A 15069-nucleotide genomic window follows, 5' to 3' on the forward strand; every position below is an offset into this window, starting at 1 on the left:
TCCACAGTAAGAGTAATACTTGCTCCACAGTAAGAGTATATAACAACGCATCTTCACATTCAAGGCATTTCTCACCCTGAAGTTTCAGAACCAATGAATTTCAGGTCAGTTTTGAATGAATGCATCTTGAAACTTGCAAGAATGCATTGCATTTTTGCAAGGGTTTTATAAGGGAGTGTTTAGAGCTGATTTTGAAATGTATTACTGGAAATATTTAAAAGCACATTTTGCTTTTGCTGTTAGCAGGTGCGTCCTGCCAAATCTTAAAATCATAATGCAATTTTTATTTAGCAAAGAATTAAGATGTCACTGAATGTATCAATAACCTTCCGGCTATGTGCCAAAACAACATTTTCAACTATTGGCATTTAGTTTTGCGAGAAAGTGCTCTGTCATGTATTTGATGGGTTGCTACTCCCAGTTAATGTTCCCAACTGTGAATACTAATGACTAATCCCTATAATTTTCAGTTCTTGATTTTATTGACTAATTATCCACATTGATAATGATAGTGATCATCATTAATCAATTAATCATTGCATGGTTTAATTGAAGTTAACATGTTTGTGAATTATACTCAAACAGTAGCTTAGTAGTCTATCTATTCAAAAGAACCAAACCTTCTCGTTGAATCTAAAATCATTACAATTTCCTCAAACATCCATCAGCAACACCAAGTCACACTGACAAAAAATACTATTGTACAAGGTTACAAGACGGTCTTAAAATGTGTACCTTTTAATTCAGAGAATTGCCTACTTTAGACACAGCAAGGCAAAAAATACTGCTATTGAAAAGTGACAAGTCTGTGCTGATTGTGGTACAGCTTTTAAATTATTTTCATTATTTCACCTGATTGTAGGGCAGAGGGAATTATACCTTCTGTGTTTGAAATTAATAGATCAGTGGCACAGTTGTAGAGTTGCTGCCTTACAGAGCCAGAGACCTGGGTTCAATCCTGACTACGGGAGCTGTCTGTACTGTTTGCACATTCTCCTTGTGACCACAAGGGTTTTCTCCCGGTGCTCCTACTTCCTCCCACATACCATGGATATGCAGGTTTGTAGGCTAATTGACCTACATTTGTCCCGACGGTCTAGGATAGAACTAGTGTAGGGGTGATCGCTGGGCAGAGTAGACTTGGTGGGCTGAAAGGCTTGTTTCCACGCTGTACTTCTGAACTAAACTACGCTAGACTAAACTAAAGGTCAGTATACTTTTGTATTGTCAATCAATCTTCTGGTTTTCCCAGTAAATATATTTACGGTGCTCTTAATGAAGTGATTTCACAGCATTTGCAATGTCTTTTGAATGAATTTGGAAATTAGCACGTATAGAATTTTGAACCTATTTGGAAAACAGAATGAATGACTAAAGTTAAGACAAACCATATCGGTATAAAATAACTTCACTTGGTGAATATTGTTTCCTGTGGGTGTATCATGTATTGGAATAATTTCTGCAATGTATCTACATCAACTGTTCACTTTAATTAGTTTGTCATGAATTACCAATTGATAAATATCAAGTTAGTAAAATGATTAGTATACATTTTCATCTATAATGTAAGATATATTAACTTGGAAATTTGATCAGTGTCTGTCCCTTTCAGTGATATCTAACATTGCCATTACTTTGTTTTAAACAAATTGTAACATTATGTAATTTAGAGATAACTCAAAATGTGGTCTGTTCCATTGACCATGAAGGATGACTCAGCTCGAATAATTACTGCCATTCTCCATATTTAAAGTTTGCAATGGGGTCCCACAGACCTTTCAAAATGACAGCTTTGCGGGGCATACGGATACCGAACATTGGAAATGCTGAAGTAGATTTCAGGAAAGGACTGAAAGGACTCAGACTGTATCTGATACTTTAAAATGATAAAAGCAAGTCCGTAACCTGTTCCCATCCCTCTCCCAAAATAGTACGTCAAAAATGAAGAAATACAAGTTTGTCCTGATTGGAGATATTTTCAACATGCATTGCAAAAGCTTTCACCAAAATCAACCGTCCTTTTACAGAAAATATGCATTATATAGGTGGTCAGTTCCCAGTGTAGCAGAAAATGTAGATGTCCATTTGGTAAGTAATGTAGAAAATTCACATTTGGTCAATTGAAATGGCCAACGTGAATAATCTTCCATCTCAAAATTGTCATATGCCAGAACCAGGGAGCTGGGAAAAATAAACTGATTCCATATTTACTTTAGAGATACAGCACGGAAACAGGCCCTTTGGCCTACCAAGTTCGCACCGACCAGCAATCACCCCGTACACCAGGTTACACACACTAGGGGCAATTGTACAACTTACCGAAGCCAATTAACCTACAAATCTATATGTTTTTGGAGTGTGGGAGGAAACCGGAGCGCCTGGAGAAAACCCATGTGATCACAGGGCGAATGCATAGACAGCAACCCTGGCAAGGTTTGAACCCAGGTCTCTGGCACTGTAAGGCTGCAACTCTACCATTCCACCACTGTGCCTCCCTAAATAATTTCAATTATGGGATTTAATATGTAGAATGTAACCATTAATAAGCTGCTCCAATCTTTCGTGAATAGATGCATGTTATCAATATTTTACAGGAATTCAGAAATATTTCTGGTGAATGAATATCAGGTTCTTATTGCAAATATGTCACAGGCAGACAAGTTATTGACTTTGAAAAACTGAGCTGATAAGTGCAAAATGGAATAAACCCTGGGTAAAATAATTTAAGTTCTGCAAAACATTATTTTTTACAAAACTGTTTCCAACTAACGTCCGTAAACTCACCATAATTGTTCCAAGTTAGACTCCCCGGGTCTGCACACGTTTGGCTTCCTTCTTCAGCTCATCTCTGTTACTAATATTCCTCCTGCTTTTCACCCATTCCCTTCGCCAATCAGGGAGATACCAGAGGGTCACCAAGATTATTAAATTGAGGTTCAAAATGTTTGCCTGCAAACTAATACATTTGCACATGTTCTCACAATCTAAACAACTCCCCCTTCCCCCCTCCAGCCCACCTCATTTTTCTTCCCCCACTCTTGTCTGTGCAAAAGTGGATGTGCACTCATTTCCCCCACTATCTTGCCCACCCCCCACTCTTTCTCCTTCCTCTCGTCCCCTTCCACCCACATCCCTTCCTCACATCTTCTATCTCTGATGAAAAATCCTTCCCCATAGTTTGCCCATTGCTTGCCGTGGAACTTGTGGTTGCAAGTTACAACTGATGAGCATGTTCTAGTGACCTGTTCTAGAATAGGTGTTACTGTCTCTCCAGCATCTAGATACCACCATGCATGCCTGACAATTGATACCTGATTGAAGATGGCGGGTCAAAGTGACAGGAGAGATGGAACTGTGGGCCACTGTTCCCCAAGATGACTCAGGGACTCGAGTGGAGTAGAAGGAGATGAGGCAGCAACTTGACCTAAAGTTGCTTTGGACTTTGCTTTGGAGGTTGCTGTTGGACTTTGCAGAAACATAAACAGCTACCTTGATATAACTACTTTTTTTCTGAGCAATTAATGCAATGCACCATGAAGTGTTTCCACACTTTCAAAAGTTTGAACAAGTTAAATTAGTGCATTCGCTAAGCAGAAACTTTCACCATAAGCAGAAACACATCATGAATTAACTGGACCAAATAATGACCAATGCTCCTAAATAATTTGGTGAATTGGGGCATCCTAGGTAAGTAGGGTAATGAAGAAGGCCTTTGGTGCACTGGCCTTCATTAGTTAGGGCATTGAGTATTGAAGTTGGGATGTGATGTTACAGTTGTATAATACGCTGGTGAGGACACACTAGAGTATTGTGTTCAATTTTGGTCACCCCCGCCATTGGGAAGATATCATTCAGCTGGAAAATATGTAGAGAAGATTTAAGGATGCTGTCAGGACTCCAGGTCCTACGCTATAGTGAGAGGTTAGACAGGTTGGGACTTTAGTTCTTTGAGAGCAGGAGGTGGCGGGGTGATCATATAGAACTATGTAAAATCATGAGATGAGTAGATAGGGTGAATGCACATTTTCCAAGGGTAGGGCAATCAAGAACTAGAGGACCTAAGTTTAAGATGAGAGGGGAAAGATTTAATAAGAACCTGAGGGGCAAACTTTTCACATGGAAGGTGGTAAGTATGTGGAAGAAGCTGCCGGAAGAATTAGTTGAGGTAGGTACAATACTATTATGTAAAGGATATTTGAATAGGTAGATGGATAGAAAAGCTTCAGAGGGAATATGGGCCAAACACAGGGAAACTGGACTAGCTTAGACAGGCCATCTTGGTCGGCATGGACGAATTGGTCCAAAGGGCCTGTTTACGTGCTATATGACTCTAATTCTGACTCAAAAGCACAGGCAATGGTTATTTAGGGTAGATATCCTGAAAAGATGTTACCATATTTAGGACAGTCAGTACTTTTCCTGGAAGGAAGCAGGCTGACCAGGTGCATACACATCCTGTTGAAACATACTATGCTGAGTGTAACCACTGTTTATTGTCATTGATCATCACATGGCTTTGAAAAATTATTTCTATCACAGTTACAGGAGCTGAACAGGTAGCCCCCTTTAAATGTTATGATGATGTGCCTCACCAGTTCTCAAGGAGTTCACAGCAACAGCAGACAGAAACAGGCACAGATGAGCAAACTTTGAAACCTCAACGGAAAGATACACCATTTCAGCACCAGCCACCACTCATGACAGGTAGACTTTATGTTACATATTAAACAAGAATACAATTCCTACCATCTTATGTTCATAATCTGGCTTTAAAGAGGAAATGTCACAGCAATCTATGTGCTTCACAAAATTAATTTTTACTCACTGTAAAAAAGAATGTTGCTAAATTAACATCGGCATTAACATACACTAATATAATTAGTAAACCCCTTTTGAATTTACAAGCATATTTCACTGTGACCTTGATTAAAAGAAATCTAAACTTGTTTTTTTTTAAAATTAACCAGTTTAATTTGCTTTTCAGGAAAATTCAAAGCATTGAAGAGGTTTCAGCCAAAATAATCTAATACAATATTTTGTACTAAAGGGAAAAAAATGAAACAGTTGTAATACGAATAAGTGTTCGTTATTTGTATAGTGGCAAATTTGAGTTGACAAGGAAACTAAATATCCAGCTTACAAGCACCACTGGAATTAGACTTTTATTGGCATTTCTGTTCCATTGTAATGTTGCCAGAAATGCAATAAGAACTATTTGTTTGAATTTTTCACAAGGTTAAACCATTAAAGTGGGAGCAGCGCTGAGAAGATTCTTGGTCTGAGCAATCTTAGAGTAGGATTCAGGAAAATTGAGCAGGAAAAGCATGAACTCCCACATTCAAGAGTGGAAACTAACCAATTGTGATATGAAAATATTTTCGTAATTAATTTAAACTGAAGTTATTTAATTGCACTGCAGGACCATTACAAGGTGGTTATTGTGTTATGACAATGTTTCCATTGGCTCATGAGTGTACTAAACTCCTCATGAAGGTTATAATACAGAGCTTCAGAGCAGCTTTCCTCACCCACTTCAGTGGTGAAACACCCAGTCAACAATAGGAGCTTAGTGCTTTTGAAGTGACTCTTCGGGATAATAGCTGGCTGGTTTGAAATAGAAATGTGGTATTGATGTACTTCTCAATGAGGCACATCATCAGTGCCCACTTATATGAAACCATCACACAATGTTACCAATCATTAAATAGTGGGTCTTTGATTCAAACTTTCCCAATCAATATAGTTGCCGATCAATTGGATACCTGCCCATTGCTTCTTAAATATTGAGTGACTTTACATTGGATGCATTTGTTTTCTCAGAGTTGTAAAACACAGAAATGGACCAGCAAGTCCTTGCCGATCTTTTTAATCTATCTACACTCTTTCATTCACACGAGGTCTGTGTCCTTCTATGCTTTGCGCTTTTAATTGCTAATCACCTATCTAAATGTCTCTTACATACTGAATAGTAATTGTATCTGATTACAACACCATCTCAAGCAGTGATATCTACTCATCATCTACTCTGTGTAAAAATACTTCCCCTCAAAACCCCTTTGAAACTATTTACTCTCAACCTTAAACTTATGCCCCCTTTTTCTTTTTATACTCATCCAAGGGAAAACGATATTGACTATTTACCCTGTCAATGCCTTTCATAATTTTATACCCTGCCTTCAGGTCCCCCCTCAGCCTCCTTTGCTCCAAGGAAAATAATCGATGCAATCTCACTCCCCATAACTAAAATCTTCCAATTTAAAATCTATGCTCGCTCTTTTAGAGAAAACTTGCTGATTTAATGAACGGATGGGACTTTTGGGGAGTGGTCTGTGGGCTAGGTGCAACTGTAGAAACATAGAAACATAGAAAATAGGTGCAGGAGGAGGCCATTCGGCCCATCGAGCCAGCACCGCCATTCATCGTGATCATGGCTGATCGTTCCCAATCAATACCCCATGCCTACCTTCTCCCCATATCCCTTGATTCCACTAGCCCCTAGAACTCTATCTAACTCACTCTTAAATCCATCCAGTGATTTGGCTTCCACTGCCCTCTGTGGCAGAGAATTCCACAAATTCACAACTCTCTGGGTGAAAAAGTTTTTTCTCACATCAGTTTTAAATGGCCTCCCCTTTATTCTAAGACTGTGGCCCCTAGTTCTGGACTCGCCCAACATTGGGAACATTTTTCCTGCATCTAGCTTGTCCAGTCTTATAATTTTATATGTTTCTACAAGATCCCTTCTCATCCTTTTATACTCCAGTGAATACAAGCCTAGTCTTTTCAATCTTTCCTCATATGTCAGTCCTTCCATCCCGGGGATTAACCTCGTGAACCTACGCTGCAATGCCTCAATTACAAGGATGTCCTTCCTCAAATTAGGAGACCAAAACTGTACACAATAAACCAAAACTCTACACAATGTATTAATACATCCCGACACTAACATTAATCCTATCAAAGATATAAAATAATATATTTAAGATAAGCAGGCTTTTTAATAATGTGGGCACATCTGTGTACTTGTAAAGTTGTAAAGGAACTGGAATGCAATTACTTTTGATAGCATAGTATTTTCAAGCATTTTAGTAGTCTAGCAGAAGGTTACTTAGGAATATTTTAAATAGGAAATATTTTAAGTGTTGTTGCCACAGTTTTTATGGAAACCCAAAAATCTCTACCTGCTATGATTTTTCACTGTATCTGGAGTTAAATTATTGTTGTGCGTTAAAAGGTTCAGAGCAACTACGTTTCAGCGGCTTTCAAAGCCGAGTGATATTTGAGTAAGAGCAGTAGGCAGCAGCTGCACCTCAGACAATAGACAATAGGCAATATACAATAGGTGCAGGAGTAGGCCATTCGGCCCTTCGAGCCAGCACCACCATTCAATGTGATCATGGCTGATCATTCTCAATCAGTACCCCGTTCCTGCCTTCTCCCCATACCCCCTGACTCCGCTATCCTTAAGAGCACTATCTAGCTCTCTCTTGAATGCATTCAGAGAATTGGCCTCCACTGCCTTCTGAAGCAGAGAATTCCACAGATTTACAACTCTCTGACTGAAAAAGGTTTTCCTCATCTCCGTTCTAAATGGCCTACACCTTATTCTTAAACTGTGGCCCCTGGTTCTGGACTCCCCAACATTGGGAACATGTTTCCTGCCTCTAACTTGTCCAACTCCTTAATAATCTTATATGTTTCAATAAGATCCCCTCTCATCCTTCTAAATTCCAGTGTATACAAGCCTAGTCGCTCCAGTCTTTCAACATACGACAGTCCCGCCATTCTGGGAATTAACCTAGTAAACCTACGCTGCACGCCCTCAATAGCAAGACATGGCCACAAGCTTCTGTTATGCGAATCTGACAAGCTGTGGGCAACCTCTGGCTGTGCCCAGGTGCCGAATAGTTTGCAAGGATAGAAATGTTCATTGCACTATCCCCTTTCAACTCACCAATCTATTATGGAGAAAGGAGGTTACGTGGACAAGGGCAGAGCATTGAGGCTGGGTAGGTTAGCAGTGAAGTGATCAGGAGGGTAGAGGGAAATGAGTGATCGAGTGGTCCTGATAGTTTGTCTCCAATCCTCGAACGAGCATTTCTGAATTTAACATTTAAACAAATAGTTTTCTTTTTAAATTTGGGAAATAACGTGGTAATTGGCTGTAAGGTGGCAGATTGACTGTAATTCTCTGACACTGACTGCAAACATGAACTCAATTTTGAGCAGGCCTCCCAGTTCAGATGTTTAGTCGGTTTACTGTCTACAAATACAATTGGTTTTGGGGAATAATAAGCACACCCAAGTGCCATTCACCAAGATAGAGTGCTCGGATGTACATTCTGTTCTGAAGATGCTGGGATTAGAAATTAATATTGTTTTTATTTGATGTTGTTGTAGACCTATCTATTGATATCATCATTCAGCAATGGCATGGACATTTAGTGGAAATACTTAAGACCATTGGGATTCCCTTGTCAGTGTAGCATACCTCTGAATAACTATGGAGCTAGATTTATTTTATATTTCACAATTACATAGGAAACAAAATGAGGCTAACGTCCAATCTATTTTATTTCCCCCGATTTTACTACATTGATGCTGTGGTTTTATGAGCTTTATTTTAAATAAACCCTCGAGGCTTGGATGTCATTTTATAAACATCTTTTTGTTTTTAATGACTTCTAGTAATCATTGTACAACTCTCACTATTTTCTGATGATTCTGTGCCTTTGGATATTCTTCATTCATCTTCTGATGCATAAATTACTGCTTTGTTCATGTGCTTTACAAAACCACAGAAATTATGGTTTGCTGGAACCCTTCAACACACATAGACCTAGAGAATGGTTGGCACTCTGAGGCCTTTGCATTGTGAGTGGCTGGAATCTGGAATTGGCAAGGCGCACCCTGTGTCAAGTTCAACTGAGTTGGTGCTGCCTGTGGAAAACTAGGAGACAGTTCAACGATTCTGATGAGTCTGACTAGCAAGATTGATGAACTTTAAGAGTGATGGAAATTTGAGAGGGACGGCACGGTGGCGCAACTAGTAGAGCCACTGCCCCACCATGCCAGAGACCCGAGTTTGATCCTGAACTTGGGTGCTGGCCGTATGGAGTTTGCATGTTCTCCCTGTGGATTTCCTCTGGATGCTCCGGTTTTTTCCCACGTCCCTAAGACGTGCGGATTTGTAGGTTAATTGGCTTCTGTAAATTGCTTTTGGGGAGTGGATGAGAAAGTGGAATAATATGGAACTGGTGTGCATCACTAAACTACATATGATATCGTTGCTCTCAAAGACGGTTGCAAGGTTGGCAACTCACATTCCAGGGTAAGGAATGTTCAGATGTGAGAGAGAAAGAGAAATTAAAAGGGAAGATGACCTTGAAAATCAACAAAGAGTCCTTTACTGCTGCACTGAAGGAGAATGCCCTGGGAAGTTTTTCCAGTGAAGCCATACGAGTAGTTTGGAACAAAAAGGAGACTAATTCTTTGCTATTGGAATATTCCATAGGCCTCTTAATCAGCAGGAAAAAGACCAGAAATACAGACACACCAAGAATTGCAAGGACTAATTGTATTATAGTAGGAAAAGATTTAAACATCGCCAGAGTTAACTGGAATCACCTCTGTAAGACTTGGTGGAGGTTGGAATTTTTAAAGTACAAATACGGGGACTTTTTGAGCCCAGTACATGGATAGAATTAGACTAGAGTCAGTACTGGACCTAATTTAGGAGAATATATCTGGACAAGTAATTGAGCTGTTAAGGAGAAGATTTTTGAAATGGTGACAACTCTACATTACAAGATAGTTTTGGAAAGGACCTGGTGTAAGTAAACTGGGGTGCAGCTACTTGCAGGCAAGTCTGCCTTGGACAAGAGGAAGACGTTTAAAAAAAGCAAAATAATGAAGGTTCAAGGCGAACATGGTCTCTTAAGAGTGAAAGATGATAACAGCAAGTCCAAAAAAACCATTGGATGGCAACAGTTCAATTAAAAAAGGAACAAAATAACGCAGAGCCAGAAATATTATTTCAGGGCTATAGAAACTACAGGGAGATAAAAAGAGGGGACCTGAAATACCAGTGACAAAAAAACATGAAGTATTTCAATAAGTACATTAAGGACAAAATGGTAATCAGGGAAGGAGGAGGGACCAAAGGGACAACCCAAGTGTGGACCCAGAGGATGTATGTGAGGACTTGAGTGAATACCTCATCTCGAGTCACTTGGGAGCAGAATATTTCACATGGGAAGGTGAAATTCTGGAAATATTATCATTAAAGGTAAAAAGTATTAGATGTCTTTGCAGGCTTCATTTAGGATAATTCCCCATGGCCTAATGAGATGTATCGCAGCTTGTTATGGCACACTAGGGAAGGGACTGCTGGGACACTGGCACATCTTTGCTGGTCCTAACAAAGATAGCAGATGACTGGAAGAGAGCAAATGTGGTTCCTTTATTCAAGAAGAGCAGCAGGGATAAACCAGGGAATGTGTTGGAAGGAACTGCAGATGCAGGTTTAAACCAAAGATATACACGTCTGAAGAAGGGTCCCGACCCGAAATGTCACCCATTCCTTCTCTCCAGAGATGCGGTCTGTCCCGCTGAGTTACTCCAACATTTTGTGTCTATCTTCTATAAGCTAGGTAATTATAGACATTCTTTAATGTCACTGATTTAAAAAAATTGTGTGGAGGAAATTCATGGGGCATCTTGGTTGGCATGGACAAGTAGGGTCAAAGGACCTTATTCCCATGCAACATGACTGACTCTATTGTGAATGGATTATTATGATTTAGTCAGGGGGGATAATCTCATGAACTACTTTGAATTTTCCACAATGATAATAAATTATATTGAAGATAGAGATAAAAATGCTGGAGTAACTCAGTGGCTCAGCCACCATCTCTGGAGAAAAGAAGAAATCTGAAGAAGGGCTCTGACCCGAAAAGCCACCAATTCCTTTTCTCCAGAGATGCTGCCTGACCCACTGAGTTACTCCAGCATTTTGTGTCTATCTTCAGTGTAAACTTTGGAAAATTGGTGGTGTTGATAGTGAGGAGGATAGTCTTAAGCTACAATTCAATAGTAATCAGTTGGTGAGATGGGTGAAGTAATGGCAGATAGGATTTAAGATTCATAAGTGTGAGGTGATGCATTTTATGAGGACTAAAGGGTAGAGCATAGATGCTGGACAGTATGGACTAAGAAAGTATTGAGGAACAGAGCCAGCTACCACAATTCTAGGCATCCCTGAAGATAGCAGCATGGTGAGACAAGACAATAGACAATAGACAATAGGTGCAGGAGTAGGCCATTCAGCCCTTCGAGCCAGCACCGCCATTCAATGCGATCATGGCTGATCACTCTCAATCAGTACCCCGTTCCTGCCTTCTCCCCATACCCCCTCACTCCGCTATCCTTAAGAGCTCTATCCAGCTCTCTCTTGAAAGCATCCAACGAACTGGCCTCCACTGCCTTCTGAGGCAGAGAATTCCACACCTTCACCACTCTCTGACTGAAAAAGTTCTTCCTCATCTCCGTTCTAAATGGCCTACCCCTTATTCTTAAACTGTGGCCCCTTGTTCTGGACTCCCCCAACATTGGGAACATGTTTCCTGCCTCTAATGTGTCCAATCCCCTAATTATCTTATATGTTTCAATAAGATCCCCCCTCATCCTTCTAAATTTCAGTGTATACAAGCCTAATTGCTCCAGCCTTTCAACATACGACAGTCCCGCCATTCCGGGAATTAACCTAGTGAACCTACGCTGCACGCCCTCAAGACTGCAGAGTAGTACAAGGGACATCTTGCACCCTTAGCCAGGGTGTAGAATACAAGAGCAGGGATGTTGTGGCACAACTTTATAAACCATTAGAAGGCCTTAGCTGCTGTGCAGTTTTGGTTGCCACACTATAGGAAGGATGTAATTATACAGGAGATGCCTGAGAAGAGATTCCTGGTGTTGCCTGGGATGGGGCATTTCAGATAAAAACTGGCTGCTGGTTCCATTTTCTGTGGAGCGGAGGCAGTTAAGTGGGTGGGGGGAGGAGAGAAATCGAGACATGCATACAAAATTAGGAGAGATAAGTAGTAAAAATATTTCCCCATGGCAGAGGTGTCTAACGCTAGAGGGTCGGAAGGAACTGCAGATGCTGGTTTACACCGAGGAGAGACAAATGCAGGAGTAACTCAGCGGGTCAGGCAGAATCTCTGGAGAAAAGGAATAGGTGACATTTCAGGTCGAGATCATTCTTTAGACTTCAGAAACCAGAGGGCATAGTGTTGATGGGGATTCAAGGAAGAGATTTTTCACCCAGAGGTTGGTTGAGCTGTTGAGCACCTGCTTAATGGTAGAAGCAGGTAGTCTCACAACATTGAAGTATCTAGAGGAGCAATTTATAAATGGTACTCCAGCAATTTATGAGTCTCAATAGCCATGGTTGCAAGCGGAGATAAATGGGATTAATGTAGATGGGTACTCTAGGGTGGGCACAGGTGGGGTGGACCCAGATGGGGTGGGCCAAAGACCTTGTTGTTCTGCTCTGACTCCAGTAATATTTTTCTTCAACATTGACCGTATCCCAATGTGAAGTCCAGAAAGAATGTGGATGACCAAGGATGAGGAACGGGAGCAATGGAATGTATTGAGGCAACAGCTGGGGGAAAGTAGGTGCTGGAGGGGTCCGGGGTGTTGGTGGGAAAGAGCGGGCATGCCTGGGATTCAGGGTAGACCACTATTATGGAACAGGCATCAAAAGGAGCATCAGGCTCCGCACTTGCAAAGGGTCTATTGCATTTATCTGGGGTAGGGACCTGGAACACCATCTCCAGATGGCCAGGGAGCTCAAATTTGTGTGGAGTTCCCATTCTGTTCAGATCTTTTTTTTTAAAAACATGTGCCACGGGTGCTTGACTCTATCACCCCACTGCCGTATCCATCTCCAACTTCTCCCCTCAACCGTGGTGATTCTCCCATGGTGGTCTTACTCCATGTAAACTACCCAATGTTCAATTGGTCTTCCATTGCTTACACTTTATATTCTTGTGCTGTTTTTGTAGCCCATTACCCCCTTGTGCAGGCTTTTAACTGCAAAGCCCATCAACTCGAGGAACAAAACCAAACAACGATCAGAACGTCTGCTGTTATTAATAAAGATTGATGTTGCATCTCACACAGGGGTCGTGGAAAGAATCAGCAGTCGATCATGATAGACAATCATCATAATTATCCACATGAAGGTGTATAATAATCATCACACAGAATTATAGATTATAAAAAATGCAAAGAGCTGATTTTGAAAACAAATTAAAAATAAAAACACAGCAAAACAAATTAAAAATAAAAAATCTTTCCAACAGCACTTTGAAGCATCCAACTGTTATTTGTTCAGGCATCTGTTATACCGCTGTTCTCCATTTGCAGGTCTCTTCATTAAATCATTGACAGAACTTAATGTGTATGTGTTATTAAAGAAACAATGTTCCAAATGTTCTTCTCTCCCCCAGACGGTTGTACAAAAACTTTTGAAATTTGCAATGAAACCTAGGCTCATATTCTCATTACTCATCTGTGTGTTATTAAATTCCATACCTCTAAATGTTTAGAAGCTATTTGGAACATAAGGAAATGAAGTCTTATCAAGTATTTCAGTTTTTTCTCCACATGTTGCTTTATGATTGTTATTTTTCTTTGAAAAACATGAGTTAAAAAGTTGCATTACAAAATGCAATAAATATTGAATATTTGGAGATAGGTTGGATGTTGGCCTTTGTCTCCCCAGTTGCATCTTTATGGTGTGTTGCAACATTTCTAGAGAGGAGATGATACTCATCTACGGGTCCAGTGGATGCATTTGTCTAAGATCTTAACCAAAAAAACTTTCTATTCACAGAGCAAAGCCTAATTTTAAAATCTTCACGGGCGTTAGATTGTGGGCCACAAGGCCTGTTCCTGTGCTGTACTGTTCTTTTGACTGGAAAGAGAACTGCTTCCAGTTGCCAATGCTCTTTTGCACATTTACAGGGATGAAACATTTAAGGAGCAAAAATGAAATGCCATTCCTCGAGGAAGAAGAGGCAGCATCTGAAAAAGAAGAGTGGTCACCAAAGACCGACTTGTGAGCGTCTCGAAGGGAAGTTTGCTGTCTCTGAACAGAGAAAGCTTTGTCGATTATCCCGCTTCAAACCTGATGAATGTTTCCGGGCCCTCAGCTCATCACCTTCAAGAGGTTTGGGGCTTACAAAAATCTACTTGTATAAATTCACATTAGACTTCAGTCCAGGAAGCAAGTCTCACGCAATCAGAGATACAAACACAAGTATGATTGTGGAGAGCCAAAATTCAAACCTGTCTACCATAAATTCACTTTGTAGTCACTTTGCCAATAGTAATAACATTGACATTATTGGTATTGTTAAATGAATATTGATGTTTATTATTCTACTTTGATGCAAATCTAACCTAGTGTAAATAAATATTCAAGAGCTCTAAATAAAGAATGAAAATAAATTGAAAATTCAATATTTTTCTCCCACACATTCCTCCAAATCCTAGATTGCCGCCATTTGGCCAAAAATAACTGATCACCTTCGGAAAACAAAGTGAAATAAATGGAGCTCGAAATTTTTTGGCACAGAAATGGTACCGATGCCAGGATCTGTGTACAAAGACTTCAGGTGTAGCAGAGAAGCCCATACATCTTCATGGTGGATCACGCCATGCCACCACTTTCCAAGGCTGGGATTGGAAAGCTGCAGGAATGTTTGTGGTATGCAGGTGGCGAGGAAGGCAGCTGATCAGTGGGAAGGTTGTTAAAGAACGGAAGAGGAAGTTAAAATAAGCCATACCATCAGAAACAGTGTGACCAATAAACAAAACACCGCCAATACATAAACATTTCAGATCTTCCCAGTTTGGTAATGCAATTCAAAGGATCTTTTTGTGCTAAGAAAGCTCCATGTTGGGATCCCACTGGCCAATACAATTCAAGTAATTCTTTCGATGAGCTGCACATCATATAACCATATAACCATATAACAATTACAGCACGGAAACAAG

General features: G+C 40.3%; 1 protein-coding gene across 3 annotated transcripts in view; it reads left to right on the plus strand.

Annotated features, from left to right (window-relative positions):
* The window catches only part of ppp1r1c (protein phosphatase 1, regulatory (inhibitor) subunit 1C), a 101294-nt gene extending 86789 nt beyond the window's left edge, over positions 1-14505 (plus strand). For 2 of the 3 annotated variants that reach the window (XM_078404044.1, XM_078404045.1), the window contains exons 6-7: positions 4540-4704; positions 14035-14505. In XM_078404044.1, the coding sequence (XP_078260170.1) occupies positions 4540-4704; positions 14035-14132 (263 nt within the window). In that variant the 3' untranslated portion in view covers positions 14133-14505. The remainder of the gene's footprint in view (positions 1-4539; positions 4705-14034) is intronic. The other variant, XM_078404046.1, reaches the window with a different exon arrangement.
* The last annotated feature ends 564 nt before the right edge of the window (positions 14506-15069 follow it).

This window comes from Rhinoraja longicauda, chromosome 8 (genome assembly GCF_053455715.1).
Source record: "Rhinoraja longicauda isolate Sanriku21f chromosome 8, sRhiLon1.1, whole genome shotgun sequence".
NCBI lineage: Eukaryota > Metazoa > Chordata > Chondrichthyes > Rajiformes > Arhynchobatidae > Rhinoraja > Rhinoraja longicauda.